The following is a 26,840-nucleotide window of genomic DNA, read 5'->3' as shown; positions in this document are numbered from 1 at the left end:
GTCTCTCACGGGGGTAAGAGGGGTTTTTGTTTTGGTCCACATAAAAGTGTGCTTAAGAGGCTGGGAAACGCGGAGAACACTATTGATTGTAACAGGTGGATTTGGTTAGCTGTTGCTGAACTAAAGGAGACTTGACTGATAACCTGTAAAAAAAGCCCATATAGGGTGATATAATGCCACAATTCGTATAGCCCTAGGGCTTTAAAAATATTTTGTGGGAAACCCAAATGAAGAAGAGTTGCTGATAATCCTTGGTTTATAAAAGCACTTTCATGTAAGTTACTCCGAGAGGTGGAAAAGGTAGGAAACAGTGAAGAAGTCAGGGTCTCGGGAGAGGTGATTTGCCCAAAGGCATAAAGCAGATGGTAGAGGTAGAACACAAACCAGAATTTCGGCAAATGTTACTTGTTAAGAACCTACTAGGTGCATTGTATATCCTTCTCTAATACTATGATCCCCAAAGGGGGTATCACTAACCCCTACTTTCTGGATGAAGAAATGCGCTGAGAGGTAACCGAGCAGAGGCAGTAATTGAGATGTGGAACCTAAGCTGACTTCAGGTTTGGAGAGCTTGGCCTTTGCACCGTGCCAGGCTGCCCCCCAGCATCTTCCAGCTTCTCCAGGACTTATCCTCTGGCTTGCACTGCCTCAAAACAGCAAGCTCGTCATTAGAAGCATGGAAGTGTGATGGAATTAGGAATTTGTTGGGAAGGAAGCTGGCATTTACTTTCTTTGGTGCCCGACTGGTGAGCAGTCAGGCCATGGTGAGGTTTTACTTGTCTGGGCTTCACCTTCTTTGCCTACCACAACTGGTCACGTGGTTAAAGGCAGCTTACTGCTGCCTTTTTGTGTACTCAAGTCCAGCTTGGAGGGCTGTTTCCCTTCCCAGCGTGGGGCCTGCATGGGGAACATTGGGGTGTGGGACCTGGGGACCACAGGAAGGGCTGAGCACTGGCTGGTCACCAGGACCCTTGGATTCTTGTCCTTGTTCTGATATGGTCTCAGAGGTACCCTGGCCACATTCCTTCTCCTTTTAGCCTTCATTTTCCTCATCTGTAAAACGGCAAATTGCACTTGGTAATCTTCCAAGATATCTTCAAGTTTGACCTGTGTGAATGTGTTGTCAGATATCAAACAGCTTAGGTAAATGGAGACAGTAACCACTTTTGAGAGCTTTTTAGGCCCAAGATGCTGTGCTGAGGGCTTTACAGACATTATATTTCATTTAAGCTTCATAACCCCACAAGGTATAGTAGTATTCTCCATTCTCCAGTTGAGAAAACTGAAGCCTACAGAGCTTAGAACATTTGCCAAAGGATTCATTGCTAGTGAGTGGTGACCTTGGGCCAAAGTTTACTCTCAACCACATGCCATATTCTGAGTCCCTCTTTGGGAACTCAGAGGATGTACCTAATCCAGCCTGACTGGGGCAGGCTGAAGCGGAGGGGAGCAAGATGAGACAGCTGAGCCGAGTTCAGAAGGACCAGTCACAGTCAACCCATAAAGAAATGTATCCCAGGCAAAAGGCCCAGCGTGAACAAGGCCCAAGAACGTGACACACTCTGGACCCCAATCCCTCAGTCCCCTTTTAACCTGATTCCTCCATTCTAAAGTGTTCCTTGCTGAGGGAAGTAGGGGGTCTTTGTACTAGAATCTGGATCTAGTCTGCACACTGGCTATCTTTTGTGGCACTTAGCAAACCCAGGTCCAAGAACCCCATGCCTCTTCTTTATGCAGTGGAGGCGGAGGTGAGCCTACCTAGATGTGAGGCTAATTGATGTTGGGGAGGCTCCTAGAGCGCTTGGTGAAAGGTGCCCTGTAAATCTCAGGCACTGAAGAATTCTGCCACATTCATCACAGTGTTTAATGTCCTGATTGATCTCCAGGGTAGTCAATTTCATTTGCTTGTTTCAGGATGAATAGGCAGCCTGCTCCCCTATGCTATATAGCCTGGGGCTCTGCATAAAATTATGCCAGCCCTGTCTCTTTGGTAGCTTGCAATAAATTTAGCAGCAAATGTTACATCATTTTCTTTGGATAATTAAATTAACTATTCACCAGGAGACAATACTAAACTTTTAAATGCTGGAGCAAAAAAAAAAAAAAAAAAAAATTCCAGAGTAGATATGAATTCATCACTCAGTTTATGCCATGGAAATGTATGTTTTTGGCTTGTACTGGAAAAGGGAGAGGAAAGCAGATAAGGTGGCTCCTGTCTGGGGAACAACAGTGCTGTAACTTGGTGTGACTCCAGGGCATTATTTACAGGGGAACCAGTGGGGATACAGTGCCTGAGCTGGCTGTTGGGGCTGGGGGGTGGGGCACACGTCCTCTCAGCACCCATCTACCACCCTCTCCCCACATCAGACTATCAGTGGCAGCAAATGAAATAGCTGAGCATCTCCTGGGCAGCCTTCCCCAGAAGTGCTGAACGTGGGTAGGCAGTGAAACACCCCAGGCATCTATTATTAATAAGGATGGTTTCTGTTTGTGTCTCCCTTGAAACATTCTCAAAGGGCTTTCCCTTCCATTATGTCATTAGCTATCCCAGCAACCCTCACGGGGATGGGGGCGGAGGGGACGAGAGTTATTATTCCTGCTGTACAGGGTGAGGAAGCAGGTCCAAGGATTCGCTTGGAGCCATGTAGCAAACCAGAAACAGAGCTGGGCTGAGAATCCAGGGCTTTGGCACACCCTGTATGCACCACAGCATCTGAGGTGGAGGGTGGAGGTGGAGCGATCCAGACTTCTCTCCTGCCCTGAGATGTCCTTTCAAAACCTGGGGTTAACTCCCAGAGTTGTTGGGTATCCTTGTTAAGCAACTCTGTGCAAGTGTCCTATTGACTTGTTAGTAAGATACTTGGTTTTTAAGAAGGCTTCCTTGGACCTCATCTTATTTGAGGCTCTCCCCAGCTCACAGAGTGTATGGCCCCACCTTTAGTCTCTTTAGAGATGAGAAAATTACACCAGAGAGGAACGTGGAGGCAGCACCAGTCAGGAGCTTGGAGTCAGAAAGGTGTTCCTGAGCTGAGAGTCACTGATGGAATAAACACCCACCACGCCAAAGAGAATTCCTGGCCACCAGCCTCTAATTGTCCAGGGTCTGTGAAAAACCCGAGTCTATGTGACTTGATCTGAAAAACCAAGGTTTGGGCTGGAGGACTTGCCCAGGGCTGACTGGAGAGGGGCCAGTTGTGTCATTCAGGGAAGGTCTTACAGCTCCCCAGTTCTGGGTGGACTTAGAACCAGGCCTGCAGGTCTCTGGCCAAGCTGCCTTGGAGGCTGGCCACCAGTACTGGTGGCTCTCAGCCTTGCCTTCGCTGCCAGGTTTGGCAGGTCAGGGTGGCACCCTGGCCACAGGATTGGCTCCTCTCCAGCTTCGTGGCAGGGCGGAGCCAGGAGGCTGGCCCTGTGGGAGGAGCCACAGGGCTCTGCAGAGAGGGTGGGTGGGTCCCTCCAGCCTGAGGGGCCACGTAGGCTGATTTCTCTCTCTGGCTCTCCTGACGACACCTGGTTTAATTCCCCACAGTTCGTTTCACCATATCCAGCATGGCATCTAACCTAGACAGACCTGGGTTTGAATCCTGCCAGTAGTTTAGCTGTATGCCCTTGGGCAAGTTATTTAATTAATCATTCTGTGTCTGTTTTCTCCTCTGTAAAGCAGGGAAAACAGCACCCAGTTTGCAAGGCTGTGATCAAGAGGGAACGCTGCAAAGAGCACCCATCACAACAGGAAATGAATAAATGGGAGCCATTACTGTTATCACCCTCTTGTTGGCTTATAGGAGACAGCAGCTGTTACCAGACCCTCCTGTCTCCTGGAAGATTACCAGAGTGGGCTCTCAGTGGGTTGACGAGCAAAGGGAGCTATTTCCCAAAGCTGCAAACCTCCCAGGGAGTGCTCAGGCTCCATGTCCACCGGTCCCCAGCTGCCCGCCAGCCATAACTCTGGGCTGTGGCACCCGGGGGAACCGTGAAAGCCAAAGCTTTTACGCTCCACCTCCTGCACTTCAGGCTGTGAGAGACTGCCCTGCGCCTGTCCTCAGGTGAGTGGCTTCCTCTGTCTGTGTGCACCCTCTAACTCGGTGACTGTGGACTCTGTTCTCAGAGAGGTGGGACCACCTCTTGGCATCTCTGCCCCCAGTCTTCATCTGCTTGTGCGGCAGTTCTAACACTGCTACTGCCTGTTTAAGCAGGAGGGCAACAGTGAGTGCTCAGGCAGAATTTCACCTCGCAGCAATTTGTAAATACCCTAAGAAACCAGCTTTTAAAAGTGGAGGTCTTCTACGTGGGGAAACTGAGGCAGAGAGCAGGGCCCACTTGCCTAGCATCTTACCCCATTGCTTTCCTCCCTGTCCTGTGGTTTTCTCTGCAGTAGAAGGCCACGGCAGAGGCGGTGCCAGCTAGGAGCTGGGTTTCAGCTCTGGCACAGGACAGGCTCATTTACCTGTTTGGGTAGCCAGCACTAGCCCATGAGCTGGGGTGATGGGAAGTCAGCAAAGAAGGCATCACAGCTTAGCAAGCTGGGCCTGGCCGAGGAGGGTAGCTGTTTCTAGTCCAGCAGATGCAGACCGCTAATAACAGACCCTGCTGACTCCTGCCCTAGAGATTGTAAATCAGGTAATGCCCTCCAGCCCATCATGTGACAAAACCTAAGAGTGGCCACTTTACTTCCAAAGGCTCTACAACTTGGGAGTCCTAGCACCTAGCACACGGCCAGGCAGATTTGGGCTCCAGTTTCAGTGCCTCTCTTATTAGTGTTTGACCTCAGAGAAGTTTCTTAAACCTCTCAGCCTTGGGTGCTACACCTGTAGAATGGGCCGTGTTACCACCTCACAGGGTCATCAGAAGGTTACAGGAGCCCACGTGTGTAGAGGCCTTACAGAGTGCTCAGTAATGGAAGCTGTAACTGGAATGCCTCAGATTACACCCCAAAACGGCTTGGTTGGACACTGCCTCCTTTAATATCTTTTTTGACAAGTGCTGATCTCCCCACAAATCATGAGGGTGTTCTTTGTCTGCATGTGGTAATTTCCCTCCTTTTTTCCAATTCAGCCGTCTTTCCTGAGTGACTCTGTGCCCAAGCCTGTGGCCTTACGCAGGGCTCTAGGGTTTTAATGGGACTCGGACCTGATCCCTGATCTTGAGGACCAAGGGGACGCAAGCAGGGATGCAGATGCTGACCAATCCAGGGGATCACTGACTGCACTGTCAGGGTGAGTCCAAGGGGCCACAGGAGCTGGGAGGACACCCTGACCTACTAGTGAGACACTTGAGTAGTGAGAACAACCTGCACACACAGGGAGAGGAGAAAGAGCAGGTTGGGAGGGGTGGCCAGGGGGCAGGCAAGTGAGCTCATTTAGGAGTTGTGAACCCACCAAGAAACTCAGTTGAGGCAATGGGAGCCCTTGAAATGAAAAAAATTCCCTTCCCTTTTTCTTCTGGACATATAAAATGAAACATAGTGGTCATAAAATCCCTTGGAGGCTTTTCAGCAAGGGAGACAGTGACCAGGCTCAGCAGCCCGGGTGGGGACACACTGATTGGAGGGGGGTGGAGCCAGAGCTGGGCCTGGGCCTTAGCAAGGCTGTGATGATGGGGTCTGGGGCAGGTGACTTGGAGCGCAGAATGGCCAGCGTTCCTTGACTGCTTGTGGGGGATGAGAAGGGAGCCAACATTCATTCACGTTCATGGCTGGGTGGATGGTGGTGCCCTGGCTGGGAACCCGGGAGGAGGCGCAGGCTGCGGGCAAGATATCATGCTCAGCTTTGGACCTGCTAAGTTCAAGATCCCTGAGGGATGGAGCCCTGGGTCAGTGAGCTGCGTCTGGGAGTTGTCAGCAAGGAACACAGTATTCTGAGCTCCATTTTGGTGGGGAGATGAGGGAAGGGAAGGTACTAGTTGACAGTCAGTCACACAGGCAGGCAGTGTGAGTGCTTCCCTCCCGGGGTCCAGGGCTCCTTCCACTCTATAAAGGCCTCGGGCACACCAGAGAGGGGTTGGGGCTCCCTGGGTTGGTTTTCAAGGCCAACTCGAACCCAAACAAGCTACTCTGGGGTCCTCACTTGGACTAGCAACCAAAGGAACACCTCTGCCAACTGGAAGTCTCAGTGCAGGTGGTTTTTATTATTAAAGCCAAGATTGGAAAATGGCTGTCCCACCCCACTAACCCTCCCACCCACCTTCAGATTCATCCCTTTATGTCCTGTGAAGGTGAAAACTAGATTTGTCTTGAAAAGACTCAGAAATGCTCATGCCTAAATGAGAGAATGAGGACAAATGAAATAGGCTCAGATGGTGGTCTGTGTGTGATTGTGTTGGCTCCACCCAGGATTCCTGGAAAAGACGGCTTGGGGGTGGGGCTGGATAGCCCCTGCTCACAGTGCTGTTCCCGGGGGTCCGGGGTGGGCATCAGGAACAAAGGCAACGGAAGAGGCTGAGCTGGCCCCCGCACTCTGCCCTGCTGAAGCTGGGCCACAGGCTGGTTTTTGTAAAAGTGGTTTAAAAAAACCCCAGCCACGAGCACCACCCTCCCCTGAGCAGGGTGAGAGGAGGCGCCAGCTCTGGGCTTTGAGGTCTGAGGCGTGTGGCCTCCTGGCCTGGCGTCACCTCCCTGGAGGCAGGCAGCACCCTGAGGGAGGCCAGGAGGGCTCCTGGGCCCCTTGTGTGGCCCCGGTAGCCTCCAGGGCCCTGGGAGAGCGTGAGATGGCTGGCTGCCCTGCTCCCTCCCAGCCTGCCCGGAGGCTCTAGGCTTCAGGGACCCTGTGCAACTTTTGCTCTTTGGATTCCAAAGATCTGAACTTCTCCTCCAGCACAGGTGCAGCAGGCTGGAAATGGATGACAGGCTTGATCTGAAAGACAGTGAAGCCCTCCTGGTTCTTCTGGTTGAACAGACTTACCCTGTGCTCCAGCTCGGGGCTGGTTTGGGCCAAGCCCGCTGTGCTGGGCCGGGCAAGGGAGGCTGGGTCCAAGGCCCTCTGGGATGGGCAGGGGTCCTCTGACAGGGAGGACAACAGGTCCTGGACTGTGGCCTCTGCCGTCTCCTGCTGAGGTGGTGGCGGCAGTGGCAGAGGGGAGGGGCTAGGCTCAGAGGATGGCTCCTCGCGGGCAGTGCTGCAGTCCGTGGAGGAGCCCAGCGTCTGGCTGCTGTCACTCTGTGCCTGGGTGACGGAGCCGCGAGTGGAGTGGGAGGCGCTCTCAGAGGTGGCGCTGGCGCAGGTACCATTGCTGCCAAGCTTCAGGGGCACATCGACAGAAAAGAGGTCAGAGGAGATGGGCTGGTGGATGTCTATGGCCGCCGTGGTGACCACACACACAGCTGGCTCTGGGACACCGCTGTCTGCAAGGAAGGAGGGGATGCGGGTCACACTCTGCCCTTGCCACACCTCTGCGTGCCCTGATGGGGGCAGGTCTAGGAATGGGGCTGGACAGTGGGCAGTGAGTGTGAACGGGCTTTGCTGGGAGAAGTCTTGGTAGGCGGTCCAGTTCTCCAGTATTCACTGACCACCCTGAGGGAGGATTATGCCTCCCCATCTTGCTGAACTCAAGTGCGGACACGTGACGTGACTTGGCCAATCATCTGTAAGAACTGAGCCGTGGCATTTCCCAGAGAAGCTATGTAAACCAGACGTGCTTTGCTCTGTCAGTCAACACTGTTCTGGAAGGGGTGACAGGTGTTCTGCCTGCTGGGTGCTAGAGTAAAGATGACAGCCTGGGCACAGAGCCCCTGGCCAGTGTGCCATGGGCCTTTGTTGATTTATTTAAACCACACAGATGTGGGGTTATTGCCACTGTGGCATAACCTAGCCCATCCTAACTCAGAAAGCATGGTGTGCCACGACAAGGAATTTGAATTTCATGGTCAGAGGGGGTCAGAGTTTTAAATGGGTCCAGTGTGATAGTGACATGACCAGAGCTGTGCCTTCAGAAGACTGATTAATCTCTATATGATGCATTGTAGGGGGAGGGTGGAGGACACCTCAAAATGTCTTTTCTCTAAGTGAGAAGTATCAAGGGGCTGAATCATAGTGGATGTAGTGTGGTCAAGGTTTCTTTCTAAAGTGGTGGGGAGAGTGTACTAGGAGACAGAAGAGGGAGTCTAGCCTTAAAACGGAGTTTACCAGGATTTAAGGGCTGTGAAACCCAAACTACAAGATTCAAGACATTGGCTAAGGAGAAACAAGACGTTGAAGGACTGAGTATTATTTTTAAACTCAACCTTTCCCATAAATGAAAACCACTAGGTCCCCCTAAGACTTTCTGAGGTGCAAGAATGAAACATAAATCAAGCAAGGACACACCCAATGCCTGTTGCTTCTCGAGCCCAATTACGCTGCTATCTCATCCCCATCATGCTCATCCTGAAAGGTTCTCAGGTTGGGAGGCGCTGAGGTCACTTAGACGTCTAGATTCCAGCCCCCTTCCATTCCAGGGTCCCCCACGCAGCTCTCTTTGGCGATCCCAGAGCATTCCCACCCCAGCACCCACAGCTCTAGCACTAGAGTTTGCTGGGAGCCTTGAACCCTGCCTGCAGTTATGGTTCACAGGTGCTGGGAGATGGACAGCCAGGTCGAGTTGTCCCTAGCCTGGATGTTAGGGGTTGCCAGGGTCACCTCTGGCACAGGGCCACACAGAAGTTCTGGTACATGCAGAACAGCCGCCGACACAGACTTACCACTGCTGGGCCCATTGTAGTACTGGCTGATGTAGCTGTTCATGTCATCTTTCACTGCAGCTTCTATGGAGGTGGGGAAGAGAAGGGTGAGTGTGATGGTAAGCCAGAGAGTCCAAGAGGCAGGGGCTGTGGCCAGTTCACGCTCCTCCCCGAGTATTCCTGCCCCTACCCCCATTACCACGAGGGGAGGCAGGCACTTGTCTCCCACAAGCTCTCTGATGCTTTGATCCTCCGTGGGGGACTGCATGTCTCATCTGCCCCAGGGCTAGGCTGGACTGGGTATCAGGGAGCATCTCCAGCTTGCTGTGTGATATGAACAGGCCCTTTCCTTCTCTGTCTTCCGTTTCCCCCTCTCTGAGATAAGGGGTGTGGAAGTAGTTCCTCAGGGCCTTCCCTGCCTGGATGTCCTGAGTCTCTGAATCCATCTGAGGTTTTCAGGGTCACCGGGAATGCTGTCCTCAGTGCAAAAGCCTCAGAGCCCCATTTGCAGCCACACACAGCCAGGTGCTGATCATCGGCGACAGCCCCCTCGGTCTTCCACGCTGTACAGGAATGGACATGGGCGCTGGGCATGCCCACCCCCTACACTGTTCCCAGCACATGGTAAGTGCTCACTAAACAGTTATTGAATGAATAACAAATTAGAAGGTGTAAAGCTGTCCAGGTCAAGAGAGATGGTAAGGGAACAGGGTCTCAAAGAAATGTTGGTTCATTTTCCTGAAGGGGTGGGGAAGGAATGGAGAAAGGAGAGGTGAGAACTTCACAGAGAGGCCTGCCCATAGGAGGAAAAGCAGATGACAGGAGACCCCAAAAGCCATCCTAAGGAGCTTAGCTTTGCCTCAAGTACAGTGAGGAGCCACTGGAAAGTGTGAACATGGTCAGGTGTGAGTCACTCCCAAAGTTGTGGGGAGAGTGGCTGGGAAGGTGTCAGACTTTAAGACAGGAGAACAGAGACCACAGAACAGAGACCCGGGTGAGGAAGACAGGCCCTGAGGGAGGCTGGGTGGTGCCTGATGGGGCAGAAGGGAAGGACTGGGGTCCACACCCAAGAAGCCATGGTCTGCAGGTGATTGGGCCTGATGCTTTCTGTGGCCACCTTCCTGGGCACACCTGAGATGGCTGCAGAAGCCAGTCTGCCCTGACACTGGGAGACTAGGTGGCAGCACACACAGCAACCTGGCTCTTAAAAGCTTTTTTGGCCTCTTTTGATCGTTAAATGCCTGTGGTCATTTCATTCTTTTTTTAAATGAAAAAAGGTGTGTTTTTCACTAATGTCTGAGCTGAGGGAGGGGCCCCAGGCTGACTCCAGGCCCTGCTTCAGGATCAACCAGCAACACTCCCTCAGAATCAGACAGCAACACTCTTCTCCATGGTCCTTCATAATTTATGTTGTAAATGCTGTCTAGCCCTGCAGGCCACCCTGGGTAGTGGGAGGTGGAGGGTTCTGGTCTCTTATCTTGGTTTTATCCTGAGGCCATGGCAGCAGGCACCTGTGATGGGGCTGTAGAGGGCCATGTGACATGGGCAGGACAATGAACTCAGCTAAAGTATCCACAGACCCATGAATCCCAAAGGGGCCACTCTCAGGAGGTAGCCTGGAGTGAATGAGAAAAACACAGAGCCTGGGCTCCTGCGCCCACCATGGGAACCTGGGCACGTCACAGCCCCTCTCTGGGCCTCAGTTTCTTTATCTGTACCATGAGGGGGCCAGCGGGGCTCTTAGAGATTATGATAGCTGGCTCCCGACCCCTCTGCCAGCCCTGAAGTTCCAAGAGGTGGAGTCAGAGCAGAGTGGGAAGGGACCAGAGGCATCTGAGCTGTGTCCCGAACCCCCAGTGCAGGAATCACCTCAACACCTGCCTGATGGGGGGCTCTCCCCACCAGGGCCTGTGCACCTCAGGGAAGGGGACTCCTACCTCTTTGTTGAGCAGCTCTAATAATCAGGGTCATATCACTGATGAACATAGATGCAAAAATCCTCAACAAAATACTAGCAAACAGAATCCAACAGCACATTAAACGGATCATACACCATGATCAAGTGGGGTTTATTCCAGGAATGCAAGGATTCTTCAATATACGCAAATCAATCAACGTGATACACCATATTAACAAATTGAAGGAGAAAAAACATATGATCATCTCAATAGATGCAGAGAAAGCTTTTGACAAAATTCAACACCCATTTATGATAAAAACCCTGCAGAAAGTAGGCATAGAGGGAACTTTCCTCAACATAATAAAGGCCATATATGACAAACCCACAGCCAACATCGTCCTCAATGGTGAAAAACTGAAAGCATTTCCACTAAGATCAGGAACAAGACAAGGTTGCCCACTCTCACCACTCTTATTCAACATAGTTTTGGAAGTTTTAGCCACAGCAATCAGAGAAGAAAAGGAAATAAAAGGAATCCAAATCGGAAAAGAAGAAGTAAAGCTGTCGCTGTTTGCAGATGACATGATACTATACATAGAGAATCCTAAAGATGCTACCAGAAAACTGCTAGAGCTAATCAATGAATTTGGTAAAGTAGCAGGATACAAAATTAATGCACAGAAATCTCTGGCATTCCTATACACTAATGATGAAACTTCTGAAAGTGAAATCAAGAAAACACTCCCATTTACCATTGCAACAAAAAGAATAAAATATCTAGGAATAAACCTACCTAAGGAGACAAAAGACCTGTATGCAGAAAATTTATAAGACACTGATGAAAGAAATTAAAGACGATACAAATAGATGGAGAGATATACCATGTTCTTGGATTGGAAGAATCAACATTGTGAAAATGACTCTACTACCCAAAGCAATCTACAGATTCAATGCCATCCCTATCAAACTACCACTGGCATTTTTCACAGAAATAGAACAAAAAATTTAACAATTCGTATGGAAACACAAAAGACCCCGAATAGCCAAAGCAATCTTGAGAACGAAAAACAGAGCTGGAGGTATCAGGCTCCCTGACTTCAGACTATACTACAAAGCTACAGTAATCAAGACAGTATGGTACTGGCACTAAAACAGAAAGATAGATCAATGGAACAGGATAGAAAGCCCAGCGATAAACCCACGCACATATGGTCACCTTATCTTTGATAAAGGAGGCAGGAATGTACAGTGGAGAAAGGACAGCCTCTTCAATAAATGGTGCTGGGAAAACTGGACAGGTACATGTAAAAGTATGAAATTAGATCACTCCCTAACACCATACACAAAAATAAGATCAAAATGGATTAAAGACCTAAATATAAGGCCAGAAACTGTCAAACTCTTAGAGGAAAACATAGGCAGGACACTCTATGACATAAATCACAGCAAGATCCTTTTTGACCCACCTCCTAGAGAAATGGAAATAAAGACAAAAATAAACAAATGGGACCTAATGAAACTTCAAAGCTTTTGCACAGCAAAGGAAACCATAAACAAGACCAAAAGACAGCTCTCAGAATGGGAGAAAATATTTGCAAATGAAGCAACTGACAAAGGATTAATCTGCAAAATTTATAAGCAGCTCATGCAGCTTCATAACAAAAAAACAAACAACCCAGTCCAAAAATGGGCAGAAGACCGAAATAGACATTTCTCTAAAGAAGATATACGGACTGCCAACAAACACATGAAAGAATGCTGAACATCACTAATCATTAGAGAAATGCAAATCAAAACTACAATGAGATATCATCTCACACCAGTCAGAATGCCCATCATCAAAAAATCTAGAAACAATAAATGCTGGAGAGGGTGTGGAGAAAAGGGAACACTCTTGCACTGCTGGTGGGAATGTAAATTGATACAGCCACTGTGGAGAACAGTATGGAGGTTCCTTAAAAAACTACAAATAGAACTACCATATGACCCAGTAATCTCACTACTGGGCATATACCCTGAGAAAACCATAATTCAAAAAGAGTCATGTACCAAAATGTTCATTGCAGCTCTATTTACAATAGCCCGGAGATGGAAGCAACCTAAGTGTCCATCATCGGATGAATGGATAAAGAAGATGTGGCACATATATACAATGGAATGTTACTCAGCCATAAAAAGAAATGAAACTGAACTATTTGTAATGAGGTGGGTAGACCTAGAGTCTGTCATACAGAGTGAAGTAAGTCAGAAAGAGAGAGACAAATACCATATGCTAACACATACATATGGAATTTAAGAAAAAAAAATGTCATGAAGAGCCTAGGGGTAAGACAGGAATAAAGACACAGACCTAGTAGAGAATAGACTTGAGGATATGGGGAGGGGGAAGGGTATGGTGTGACAAAGCGAGAGAGAGGCATGGACATATATACACTACCAAATGTAAGGTAGATAGCTAGTGGGAAGCAGCCTCATAGCACAGGGAGATCAGCTCGGTGCTTTGTGATCGCCTGGAGGGGCGGGATAGGGAGGGTGGGAGGGATGGAGACGCAAGAGGGAAGAGATATGGGCACATATGTATATATATAAGTGATTCATTTTGTTGTAAAGCAGAAACTAACACACCATTGTAAAGTAATTATACTCCAATAAAGATGTTAAAAAATAATAATAATCAGGTTCATCTGTGCTCAACACGGTCAGTGTGCCTGACCCTCTACCTCCAAGGAGCACAGTCAGGGCCTCCTAGGGACGTCCACTCCTTGGTCAGGCAGCCAGTCTCTGTCTCCTCCGGAAGAGCCTGCCCCCACAGGTACCAAGGCTAAGCCGATTTCTACTCAGTCTGTATGACAGAACTTCCAGCACTTAAAAAGCCCTCACATCCCTCCTGAGAATTCTCTTCTCCTGAGAAACCCCTGTCCATTTTTCACCCCTCCCCAGTTTTCCAGCCTCTCCACTCTGAAGCTTTCACTGTGGGCTCTAGATGAGACCAAGATGGGGGGAGGAGTAGGGAGGAGGAAGCTAGCGTTTACTGTGCCCTTCAGTGCTCCAGACTGCAGGTTCGGCACTTCACACACCAACCTCCTTTAATCCTCACTGCTGTCCTGCAAGGCTGGGATTGTTCGACAGATGGGTCCTTCCCAAGATCCGGTGTGATCATTCCCCTAATGCAGCCTAACCTCCTCCAAGTGGGTTTAGCAACCACCCTACTCTGCTGACTCACGAGCTCGTGGCCAACATCAATGCCCAGGTCTTCTCTGCAGGAGCTGGGGCCAGGCCAGCCAGGCCTTTGCCATGCTGTAGCTGTGTAACCCCCCTCCCCCAGAGGACTTCATGTTTATCATCTCAGGCAAATGTCAGCTTGCTGGTTTCAGCCCAGAGCCTGCTGAAAGCATTCTGAATCTTGATTCAGTCTACTAAGGTATTCTCTCTCTCTCCTATCTCAGTGTTGACTATTTGAGGATGCTCACATCTTCATCCAAGCCATTGATAAAAATAACCTAGGCCAGGTGACCTTCAGCCCAGATATCTCTCCTGAGCTTTTGACTTGTCTGGCCAACTGGACAGCTTCACCTGGATGACCTCCAGCTACCTCTGACTCAACATGTCCAAAATAGAACTCAGTTTCTCCCTCCACCTCCATCTTGGTGAATGGTTCCCTTGCCCACCCAGGCTGGGACCCTGGTCACTTCTCCATGCTTCTTCTCCATCCTTACCAACAATGCAACTGCTGCTGAATCTGACCAGTTGAGGGACCCCAGATACCCTCTGCTATGGCCCATAGTCCAGCCTTAGGTCAGACCTCTTGCTTTCCCCTTTGGACTCTCGTCATGCCTGTGGGATTAATGAATGGGATTGCTCACTCCATGCACATGCCTGACACAGAACCTAGGTCTCCAGGCAGCCACTGCAGGCCTGTCCAGTCTGTATTTGCTTCTTCTGCTCCAAACATGTTCCCACACAGGGGCCTCAGAGTGAACTTTTAGACAAGTCAGAGCAAGGCCTGCCCGGGCTTCCCTAGCAGTGCTAATGCTGCCCGCCCACCCCCACCCCCGCCCACCCGTCTCTGCTTCAGGTAGGCCCCCTTCAACACAACTGACCACTTGCGCTGGAGTTCTGTCCCCATCCACACAGGGGCCCAAGAGCCTTAGAGGGCAGGGGCCACATTTTACTCAGAGTCTCCCCAGCACTTAGCATGGGGCTTGGCGTATACCAGCGGCCAATAAATAGGATGACTGAACAGTGACTATGGCTGGGTCAGGGGCATGCAAGACCTCCCAGGACCATTCCCCTCACCCTCTGAGATGCTCTTTGCACCCTGCAGCACACAGCCTTGCTCTCAGTCCCTGGTACTTCCTGCCCAGAGACTAGTGACTACTGGGTGTCTGGGAGCTTGAGGGGGAGGGAAGAAAGGCAGGCACAGATGCTTGTGGCCAGGAAGAGGCCATCAGTCAGCCTCAACATGGGACTACCCAGCTTCCATTTAAGAATAACCCCCTGCCCCACAGTTTGTTTTGATTTGGCACCAAGGAGCCCTAGGGCCATGTAGGAACTGCCTCACAGGGAGACTGGGTTGGCTGACCCTGGAGGGGTAGGAAAGAAGGGTTGGTACAAACACAGGCTCCAGGACAAAAGAGCCCAGGTGCCAACCTCAACTGTGCAGACATTTGCTGTGTGGTCTTAGGCAAATCCCTAGCCACTCTGAGCTTCAGCTTCCTCACCTGTAAAATGGGAATAAGAAATATCTACATGCAGGTGAGCTGTATGTTTCACTGAGATAATGAAGGTCAAGTCTAACCTGGGGCTGTTCCTCACCTCCCTGAAACCCTGGCCCATGGTGCTCCCTGCCAGCCCCAAAGTCTTGGGTCGTTTCTGTGGCAGCTGCTCTCAGCTGCCCAGCACCTTTCTTCCTAGGGTGTGAACATTCTGCGAAGCCATCCTGACTAATCCTCCTAAAGCCCGTCAGTTGCTGTGGTGGCAATGCTCATTATGTGGGGTTTGCTCCTTGGGCAGGGCCCCAACCTGCCCAGCGAGGCAGAGGTGGAGCAAAAGGGTGGTGAGTCAGCTGGGCCTCCCATAGGTGACAGGACTGGCCAGCCTGGGGGTGGGGGTCAGGACTGCACACCCACACGTCCTGTGTAGATCCAGGCCCCAAAGCCCAGAGGGAAGCCCTGATTGCTGGTCGGGACTCCCACTCCCAAACTCCAACTTGCTGCTCCACAGCTCAGCAAGCCTCACTGAGGGGGGACAGTACTATTCACTGAGCACCTGCTGTGTACCAGGCTGAGGGCAGAGTGTATGACTGAATGTTCAGTTCCTCTCAGTGAAGATGTGCTTCCACTACAATTCTCATTTTGGAAAAATTAGGGTTGAGACACAAGACCAGCTGCATAACTTGTGGGGCCCCTTGTTTAAAAATCAAGGTTAGGACTTCCTGGTGGCGCAGTGGTTAAGAATCCGCCTGGCAATGCAGGGGACACGGGTTCAATCCCTGGCCTGGGAAGATCCCACATGCCACGGAGCAACTAAGCCCATGCGCCACAACTACTGAAGCCTGCATAACTTGAGCCCGTGCTCTGCAACAAGAGAAGCCACCGCAATGAGAAGCCTGCACACCACAACCAAGAGTAGCCACCACTTGCCGCAACTAGAGAAAGCCTGTGTGCAGCAACAAAGACCTAATGCAGGCAAAAATAAATAAATAAAATAAATAAACTTATTTTTTTAAAAAAAGCATTAAGGCCCAGAAATAAACCTACCCATGTATGGTCAACTAATTTACAAACAAGGAGCTAAGAATACACAATGAGCAAAGGACAGTCTCTTCAATAAGTGGTCCTGGGGAAACTGGACCACTCTCTTACACCATAAACAAAAATTTACTCAAAATGGATTAAGATTTGAATGTAAGATACCCTCATCCACCAGAGGGAAGACAGCAGAAGCAAGAAGAACTATAATCCTGCAGCCTGTGGAATGAAAACCACATTCACAGAAAGCCACACAAAATGAAAAGGCAAAGGAATATGTACCAGATGAAGGAACAAGATAAAATCCCAGAAAAACAATGAAATGAAGTGGAAATAGGCAACATTCCAGAAAAAGAATTCGGAATAATGACAGTGAAGATGATCCAGGACCTCAGAAAAAGAATGGAGGCAAAGATCGAGAAGATGCAAGAAATGTTTTAAAAAGACCTAGAAGAATTAAAGAACAAACACCTAGAAAAATTAAAGAACAAACAACCAGAGATGAAGAACACAATAACTGAAATGAAAAATACACTAGAAGGAATCAATAGCAGAATAACTGAGGTAGAAGAACAGATAAGTGAACAGGAAGACAGAATGGTGCAATTCACTGCTGCAGAACAGAATAAAGAATGAAAAGAAATGAAGACAGCCTAAGAGACCTCTGGGACAACATTAAATGCACCAACATTCACATTATAGGGGTCCCAGAAGGAGAAGAGAGAGAAAAAGGACCTGAGAAAATATTTGAAGAGACTATAGTTGAAAACTTCCCTAACATGGGAAAGGAAACAGCCACCCAAGTCCAGGAAGCACAGAGAGTCCCAGGCATGATAAACCCAAGGAGAAACATGCCAAGACACATAGTAATCAAATTGACAAAAACTAAAGACAAAGAAAAAGTATTAAAAGCAACAAGGGAAATACGACACATAACATAAAAGGGAACTCCCATAAGGTTAACAGCTGATTTCTCAGCAGAAACTCTACAAGCCAGAAGGGAGTGGCATGACATATTTAAAGTGATGAAAGGGAAGAACCTAAAACCAAGATTACTCTACCTGGCAAGGATCTCATTCAGATTTGACAGAGAAATCAAAGACTTTACAGACAAGTAAAAGCTAAGAGAATTCATCACCACCAAACCAGCTCTACAACAAATGCTAAAAGAACTTCTCTAAGTGGCAAACACAAGAGAAGAAAAGGACCGACAAAAACAAACCCAAAACAGTTAAGAAAATGGTCATAGGAACATACATATCGATAATTAACTTAAATGTAAATGGATTAAATGCTCCAACCAAAAGATGCAGGCTCACTGAATGGATACAAAAACAAGACCCATATATATATGATGTCTACAAGAGACCCACTTCAGACCTAGGGACACATACAAACTGAAAGTGAGGGGATGGAAAAAGATATTCCATGCAAATGGAAATCAAAAGAAAGCTGGAGAGGCAATATTCATATCAGATAAAATAGACTTTAAAGTAAAGAATGTTACAAGAGGGGCTTCCCTGGTGGCACAGTGGTTAAGAATCTGCCTGCCAATGTAGAGGACACTGGTTCAAGCCCTGGTCCGGGAAGATCCCACATGCCGGGCAGCAACTAAGCCGTGTGTCACAACTAGTGAGCCTGCGCTCTGGAGTCCATGAGCCACAGTTACTGAGCCTGCATGCCACAACTTCTGAAGCCCACACACCTAGAGCCTATGCTCCGCAACAAGAGAAGCCACCGCAATGAGAAGCCTGCGCACCACAACAAAGAGTAGCCCACACTCGCCACAACTAGGGGAAGCCTGCATGCAGCCACGAAGACCAAACGCAGCCAAAAATAAATTAATTAATTTTAAAAGAATGTTACAAGAGACGAGGAAGGACACTACATAATGATCAAGGGATCACTCCAAGAAGAAGATATAAAAATTATAAATATATATGCACCTAACATAGGAGCACCTCAATACATAAGGCAAATGCTAACAGCCATGAAAGAGGAAATCAACAGTAACACAATAATAGTGGGGGTCTTTAACATCTCACTTATACCAATGGACAGATCATCCAGACAGAAAATTAATAAGGAAACACAAGCTTTAAATGACACAATAGACCAGATAGATTTAATTGATATTTATAGGACATTCCATCCGAAAACAGCAGAATACACTTTCTTCAGTGCACATGGAACATTCTCCAGAATAGATCACATCTTGGGTCACAAATCAAGCCTCAGTAAATTTAAGAAAATTGATATCATATGAAGCGTCTTTTCTGACCACAACGCCATGAGATTAGAAATAAACTACAGGGAAAAAAACGTAAAAAACACAAACACATGGAGGCTAAACAATATGTAACTAAATAACCAAGAGATCACTGAAGAAATCAAAGAGGAAATCAAAAAATACCGAGAGACAAATGACAACGAAAACATGATGATCCAAAACCTATGGGATGCAGCAAAAGCAGTTCTAAGAGGGAAGTTTATAGCAGTACAATCCTACCTCAAGAAACAAGAAAAATCTCAAATAAACAATCTAATCGTACACCTAAAGGAACTAGAGAAAGAAGAACAAACAAAACCCAAAGTTAGCAGAAGGAAAGAAATCATAAAGATCAGACAAGAAATAAATGAAATAGAAACAAAGAAAACAATAGCAAAGATCAATAAAACTAAAAGCTGGTTCTTTGAGAAGATAAACAAAATTGATAAACCACTAGCCAGACTCATTGAGAAAAAGAGGGAGAGGACTCAAATCATTAAAATTAGAAATGAAAAAGGAGAAATTACAACAGACACCACAGAAATACAAAGCATCCTAAGAGACTACTACAAGCAACTCTATGCCAATAAAATGGACAACCTGGAAGAAATGGACAAATTCTTAGAAAGGTATAAACTTCCAAGACTGAACCAGGAAGAAATACAAAATATGAAGAGACCAATCACAAGTAATGAAATTGAAACTGTGATTTAAAATCTTCCAACAAACAAAAGTCCAGGACCAGATGGCTTCACAGGTGAATTCTATCAAACATTTAGAGAAGAGCTAACACCCATCCTTCGCAAACTCTTCCAAAAAATTGCAGAGGAAGGAACACTCCCAAAACTCATTCTACAAAGCTACCATCACCCTGATACCAAAACCAGAGAAAGATACTACAAAAAAAGAAAATTACACACCAATATCACTAATGAATATAGATGCAAAAATCCTCAACAAAAAACTAGCAAACAGAATCCAACAACACATTGAAAGGATCACACACCATGATCAAGTGAGATTTATCCCAGGGATGCAAGGATTCTTCAGTATACACGAATCAATCAGTGTGATACACCGTATTAACGAACTGAAGAATTAAAACCATATGATCATCTCAATAAATTCAGTAAAAGCTTTTGACAAAATTCAACACCCATGTATGATAAAAACTCTCCAGAAAGTGGGCATAGAGGGAACCTACCTCAACATAATAAAGGCCATATATAACAAACCCACAGCAAACATCATTCTCAATGGTGAAAAACTGAAAGCATTTCCTCTAAGATCAAGAACAAGACAAGGATGTCCACTCTCACCACTAGTATTCAACATAGTTTTGGAAGTCCTAGCCACAGCAATCAGAGAAGAAAAAGAAATAAAAAGAATACAAATTGCAAAAGAAGTAAAATTGTCACTGTTTGCAGATGATGTGATACTATGCATAGATAATCCTAAGGATGGCATCAGAAAACTACTAGAGCTACTCAATAAATTTGGTAAAGTTGCAGGATACAAAATTAATACACAGAAATCTCTTGCATTCCTATACACTAACAACGAAAGATCAGAAAGAAAAATTAAGGAAACACTCCCATTTACCATTGCATTGAAAAGAATAAAATATCTAGGAATAAACCTACCTAAGGAGGTAAAAGACCTATACTCAGAAAACTATAAGACACTGATGAAAGAAATCAAAGATGACACAAACATATGGAAAGACATACCATGTTCTTGGATTGGAAAAATCAATATTGTGAAAATGACTATACTACCCAAAGCAATTTACAGACTCAATGCAACCTCTATCAAATTACCAATGCATTTTTTACAGAACTAGAACAAAAAAAAAAAAAACCTTAAAATTTGTATGGAGACACAAAAGACCCCAAATAGCCAAAGTAATATTGAGGAAAAAAAAACAGAGCTGGAGGAATCAGACTCCCTGACTTCAGACTATACTATAAGGCTACAGTAATCAAGACAATATGGTACTGGCAAAAACCAGAAATATAGATCAATGGAACAGGATAGAAAGCCCAGAGATAAACCCACACACCTATGGTCAACTAATCTATGACAAAGGAGGCAAGGATATACAATGGAGAAAAGACAGTCTATTTGATAAGTGATGCTGGGAAAACTGGTCAGCTACATGTAAAAGAATGAAATTAGAACACTCCCTAACACCATACACAAAAATAAACTCCAAATGGATTGAAGACCTAAATGTAAGACTGGACACTATAAAACTCTTAGAGGAAAACATAGGAAGAACACTCTTTGACATAAATCACAGCAAGATCTTTTTTGACCCACCTCCTAGAGAAATGGAAATAAAAACAAAAATAAATAAATGGGACCTAATGAAATTTAAAAGCTTTTGCACAGCAAAGGAAACTATAAACAAGATGAAAAGGCGGCCCTCAGAATGGGAGAAAATATTTGCAAATGAATCAATGGACAAAGGATTAATCTCCAAAATATATAAACAGCTCATGCAGCTCAGTATTAAAAAAAACAAACAACCCAATCAAAAATGGGCAGAAGACCTAAATAGACATTTCTCCAAAGAAGACATACAGATGGCCAAGAGGCACATGAAAAGCTGCTCAAACATCACTAATTATTAGAGAAATGCAAATCAAAACTACAATGAGGTATCACACCGGTTAGAATGGACATCATCAGAAAATCTACAAACAACAAATGCTGGAGAGGGTGTGGAGAAAAGGGAACCCTCTTGCACTGTTGGTGGGAATGTAATTGATACAGCCACTATGGAGAACAGTATGGAGGTTCCTTAAAAACTAAAAATAGAATTACCATATGTCCCAGCAATCCCACTACTGGGCATATACCCAGAGAAAACCATAATTCAAAAAGACACATGCACCCCAACGTTCACTGCAGCACTATTTACAATAGCCAGGTCATGGAAGCAACCTAAATGTCCATCAACAGACGAACGGATAAAGAAGATGTGGTACATATATAAAATGGAATATTACTCAGCCATATAAAGGAAAGAAATTGGGTCAATTGTAGAGATGTGGATGGACTTAGAGACTGTCATACAGTGTGAAGTAAGTCAGAAAGAGAAAAACAAATATCATATATTAACGCATATATGTGGAATCCAAAAAAATGGTACAGATGAACCAGTCTGCAAGGCAGAAATAGAGACACAGATGTACAGAACAAATGTATGGACACTAAGTGGGGGAAAGCAGGGAGAGAGGGTGGTGGTGGGATGAACTGGGAGACTGAGATTGACACATATACACTAATATGTATAAAATACATAACTAATAAGAACCTGCTGTATAAAAAATTAAAATCAAATATGAGTCAAAAAAAAAAGAATGTAAAACCTGAAACCATAAAATTCCTAGAAGAAAATATAGGCAGTAGGTAAACTCCTTGACATTGGTCTTGGCAATGCATTTTTGGATTTGACACTAAAAGCAAAAACAGAAGCAAAAATAACTGGGACTATACCAAATTAAAAAGTTTCTGCACAGGAAAGGAAACCATCAACAAAATGAAAGGCAACTTACCGAATGGGAGAAAATATTCGCAAATCATATCTGGTAAGAGTTAATATCCAATATATATAAAGAACTCATACAACTCAATAGCAAAAAAACAAACAATCCAATTAAAAAATGGATCTGAAAGACATATTCCCAAAGAAGACATACAGTAGGGCAAAGGTACATGAAAAGGTGCTCAACTTTACTAATCATCAGGGAAATGTAAATCAGAACCACAGAGATATCACCTCACACTTGTAGAATGGCTATTATCAAAAGGACAAGAGATAACAAGTGTTGGAGAGAAGATAGATAAAAGGGAACCCAAGTACACTGTTAGTGGGAATCTACATTGGTGTAGCCACTGTGGAAAACAGTATGCAGGCTCCTCAAAAAACTAAGAACTACCATATGATCCAGCAATTCTATTCCTTGGTATATATCTGAAGAAAACAAAAACACTAATTTGAAAAGATACATGCACCCCAATGTACACAGCAGCATTATTTATAATAGCCAAGATATGGAAACAACCTAAGTGTCCATCAATAGATGAATGGGTAAAGAAGATGTGATATATACATATACATACATACACACACATATACACACACATATATATACAATGGAATGTTATTCATCCGTAAAAAAGAATGAAATCTTGCCATTTGCAACAACCTGGATGGACCAGAGGGCATTATGCTTAAGTGAAATAAGTCAGACAAAGACAAGGTATGATCTCACTTTTATGTGGAATCTAAAAACAAAACAGGAGGACCTTCAAGATGGCAGAGGAGTAAGACGTGGAGATCACCTTCCTCCCCACAAATACATCAAAAATACATCTACATGTGGAACAACTCCTACAGAATACCTACTGAATGCTGGCAGAAGACCTCAGACTTCCCAAAAGGCAAGATACTCCCCACGTACCTGGGTAGGGCAAAAGGAAAAACAGAGACAAAAGAATAGGGATGGGACCTGCACCTCGGCGAGGGAGCTGTAAAGGAGGAAAAGTTTCCATGCACTAGGAAGCCCCTTCACTGGTGGAAATGGGTGGTAGGCAGGGGGAAGCTTCAGAGCCACAGAGGAGAGCACAGCAAGAGGGGTGCAGAGGGCAAAGCAGAGAGATTCCTACACAGAGGATCGCTGCTGACCAGCTCTCACCAGCCTGAGAGGCTTGTCTGCTCACTCGCCAGGGTGGGTGAGGGCTGGGAGCTGAGGCTTAGGCTTCAGATGTCAGATCCCAGGGAGCGGACTGGGGTTGGCTGCATGAACACAGCCTGAAGGGGGCTAGTGCGCCACAGCTAGCCGGGAGGGAGTCTGGGAAAGTCTGGAACTCCCTAAGAGTCAAGAGACCATTGTTTTGGGGTGTTCGAGGAGAGGAGATTCAGAGCACCGCCTAAATGAGCTTGAGAGATGGTCACGAGCCACAGCTATCAGTGTGGACACCAGAGGCGGGCATGAAACGCTAAGGCTGCTGCTGCAGCCACCAAGAATCCTGTGTGCAAGCACAGGTCACTATCCACATCTCCCCTCCCGGGAGCCTGTGCGGCCGGCCACTGCCAGGGTCCCGTGATCCAGGAAAAACTTCCCCGGAAGAACACATGGCATGCCCCAGGATGTTGCAATGTCACACCGGCCTCTGCGGCCACAGGCTCAGCTTGCATTCCGTACCCCTCCCTCCCCCCGGCCTGAGTGAGACAGAGCCCCCTAATCAGCCATTCCTTTAACCCCCTCCTGTCTGGGCGAAGAACAGACGCCAGAGGGCGACCTACACGCAGAGGCGGGGCCAAATCCAAAGCTGAACCCCAGGAGCTGTGCGAACAAAGAAGAGGAAGGGAAATTTCTCCATGCAGCCTCAGGAGCAGCAGACTAAATCTCCACTATCAACGTGATGTACCCTGCATCTGTGGAATACCTGAATAGACAACGAATCATCCCAAAATTGAGGCAGTGGACTTTGGGAGCAACTGTAGACTTAGGATTTGCTGTATGTGACAGATTAGTAACTGATTTTTATGTTTATCTTAGTATAGTTGTTAGCACTTGTTATCACTGGTGGATTTGTTTACTGGTTTGGTTGCTCTCTTTTTTTAATTACTTTTTATTATTTTTTTATTTTAATAACTTTATTTTAATTTTAAAATATTTCTTTCATTTTTTTCTCCCCTCTCTTCTGAGCCGTGTGGCTGACAGGGTCTTGGTGCTCCGGCCGGGTGTCAGGACTGAGCCTCTGAGGTGGGAGAGCCAAGTTCAGGACATTGGATCACCAGAGACCTCCCGGCCCCACGTTATATCAATCAGTGAGAGCTCTCCCATATATCTCCATCTCAATGCTAAGATCCAGCTTCACTCAATGACCAGTGAGCTCCAGTGCTGGACACCCCATGCCAAACAACAAGCAAGACAGGAACACAACCCCACCCATTAGCGGAGAGGCTGCCTAAAATCATAATAAGTTCACAGACACCCCAAAACACACCACTGGACATGGCCCTGCTCACCAGAAAGACAAGATCCAACCTCATCCACCAGAACACAGGCACCAGTCCCCTCCAACAGGAAGCCTACACAACCCACTGAACCAACCTTACCCACTGGGGGCAGACACCAAAAACAACAGGAACTACAGACTTGCAGCCTTCAAAAAGGAGACCCCAAACACAGTAAGTTAAGCAAAATGAGAAGATAGAGAAATAAGCAGCAGATGAAGGAGCAAAGTAAAAACCCACCAGAGCAAACAAATGAAGAGGAAATACGCAGTCTACCTGAAAAAGAATTCAGAGTAATGATAGTAAAGATGATCCAAAATCTTGGAAACAGGATGGAGAAAATACAAGAAACATTTAACAAGACCTAGAAGAACTAAAGAGCAAAAAACCAATGATGAACAACACAATAAATGAAATTAAAAATTCTCTAGAAGGAATCAATAGCAGAATAATGGAGGCAGAAGAAAAGATAAGTGAACTGGAAGATAAAATAGTGGAAATAACTACTGCAGAGCAGAATAAAAAATAAAGAATGAAAAGAATTGTGGAGAGTCTCAGAGACCTCTGGGACAACATTAAATGCACCAACATTCGAATTATACGGGTCCCAGAAGAAGAAGAGTAAAAAGAAAAGGATTGAGAAAACACTTGAAGAGATTATAGTTGAAAACTTCCCTAATATGGGAAAGGAAATAGTCAATCAAGTCCAGGAAGAACAGAGAGTCCCATACAGGATAAATCCAAGGAGAAACATGCCAAGACACATAGTAATCAAACTATCAAAAATTAAATACAAAGAAAAAATATTAAAAGCAGCAAGGGAAAAACAACAAATAACATACAAGGGAATCCCCATAAGGTTAACAGCTGATCTTTCAGCAGAAACTCTGCAAGCCAGAAGGCAGCGGCAGGACATATTTAAAGTGATGAAAGGGAAGAACCTAAAACCAAGATTACTCTACACAGCAAGGATCTCATTCAGATTCGATGGAGAAATTAAAACCTTTACATACAAGCAAAAGCTAGGAGGATTCAGCACCACCAAACCAGCTTTACAACAAATGCTAAAGGAACTTCTCTAGCCAGGAAACACAAGAGAAGGAAAAGACCTACAAAAACAAACCCAAAACAATTAAGAAAATGGTAATAGGAACATACATATTGATATTGATAAGTACCTTAAACGTAAATGGATTAAATGCTCCAACCAAAAGACACAGACTGGCTGAATGGATACAAAAACAAGACCCATATATATGCTGTCTACAAGAGACCCACTTCAGACCTAGGGATACATACAGACTGAAAGTGAGGGGATGGAAAAAGATATTCCATGCAAATGGAAACCAAAAGAAAGCTGGAGTAGCAATTCTCATATCAGACAAAATACACATTAAAATAAAGACTATTATAAGAGACAAAGAAGGACACTACATAATGATCAAAGGATCAATCCAAGAAGAAGATATAACAATTGTAAATATTTATGCACCCAACATAGAAGCCCCTCAATTCATAAGGCAAATGCTAACATCCATAAAAGGGGAAATCGACAGTGACACAATCACAGTGGGGGACTTTAACATCCCACTTTCACCACTGGACAGATCATCCAAAATGAAAATAAATAAGGAAACACAAGCTTTGAATGACACATTAAACAAGGTGGACTTAATTGATATTTATAGGACATCCCATCCAAAATGAAAATAAATAAGGAAACACAAGCTTTGAATGACACATTAAACAAGGTGGACATAATTGATATTTATAGGACATTCCATCCAAACACAAGAGAATACAATTTCTTCTCAAGTGCTCAAGGAACATTCTTCCAGGATAGATCATATCTTGGGTCACAAGTCAAGCCTCGGTAAATTTAAGAAAATTGAAATCGTATCAAGTATCCTTTCCGACCACAACACTATGGGACTAGATATCAATTACAGGAAAAATTCGGCAAAAAATACAAACACATGGAGGCTAAACAATACGCTACTAAATAACCAAGGGATCACTGAATAAATCAAAGAGGAAATCAAAAAATACTTAGAAACAAATGACAATGAAAACACGATGACCCAAAACATATGGGGTGCAGCAAAATCAGTTCTAAGAGGCAAGTTTATAGCAATACAATCCTACCTCAAGAAACAAGAAAAATCTCAAATAAAGAACCTAATCTTACACCTAAAGCAATTAGAGAAAGAAGAACAAAAAACCCCCACAAAGTT

General features: G+C 45.8%; 1 protein-coding gene and 1 long non-coding RNA gene across 2 annotated transcripts in view; one reads left to right on the top strand and one right to left on the bottom strand.

Moving 5' to 3' along the window:
- The first annotated feature begins 3,356 nt into the window (after positions 1-3,356).
- Positions 3,357-9,447, top strand: LOC132420800 (uncharacterized). Its single transcript, XR_009518446.1, has 3 exons — positions 3,357-4,046; positions 5,056-5,216; positions 9,113-9,447. It is a non-coding gene; the product is annotated as an uncharacterized lncRNA (long non-coding RNA).
- Positions 5,206-26,840, bottom strand: part of TMEM266 (transmembrane protein 266) — a 144,952-nt gene continuing 123,317 nt past the window's right edge. Inside the window, exons 10-11 of the mRNA XM_060005550.1 lie at positions 8,675-8,737; positions 5,206-7,339 (exon numbers count right to left, since the gene is read on the bottom strand). Of these exons, the coding sequence (XP_059861533.1) occupies positions 6,747-7,339; positions 8,675-8,737 (656 nt within the window). The 3' untranslated portion in view covers positions 5,206-6,746. The remainder of the gene's footprint in view (positions 7,340-8,674; positions 8,738-26,840) is intronic.

The sequence above is a fragment of the Delphinus delphis genome, chromosome 2, assembly GCF_949987515.2.
Source record: "Delphinus delphis chromosome 2, mDelDel1.2, whole genome shotgun sequence".
Lineage (NCBI taxonomy): Eukaryota > Metazoa > Chordata > Mammalia > Artiodactyla > Delphinidae > Delphinus > Delphinus delphis.
This window is presented reverse-complemented; position numbering and strand designations above follow the sequence as displayed.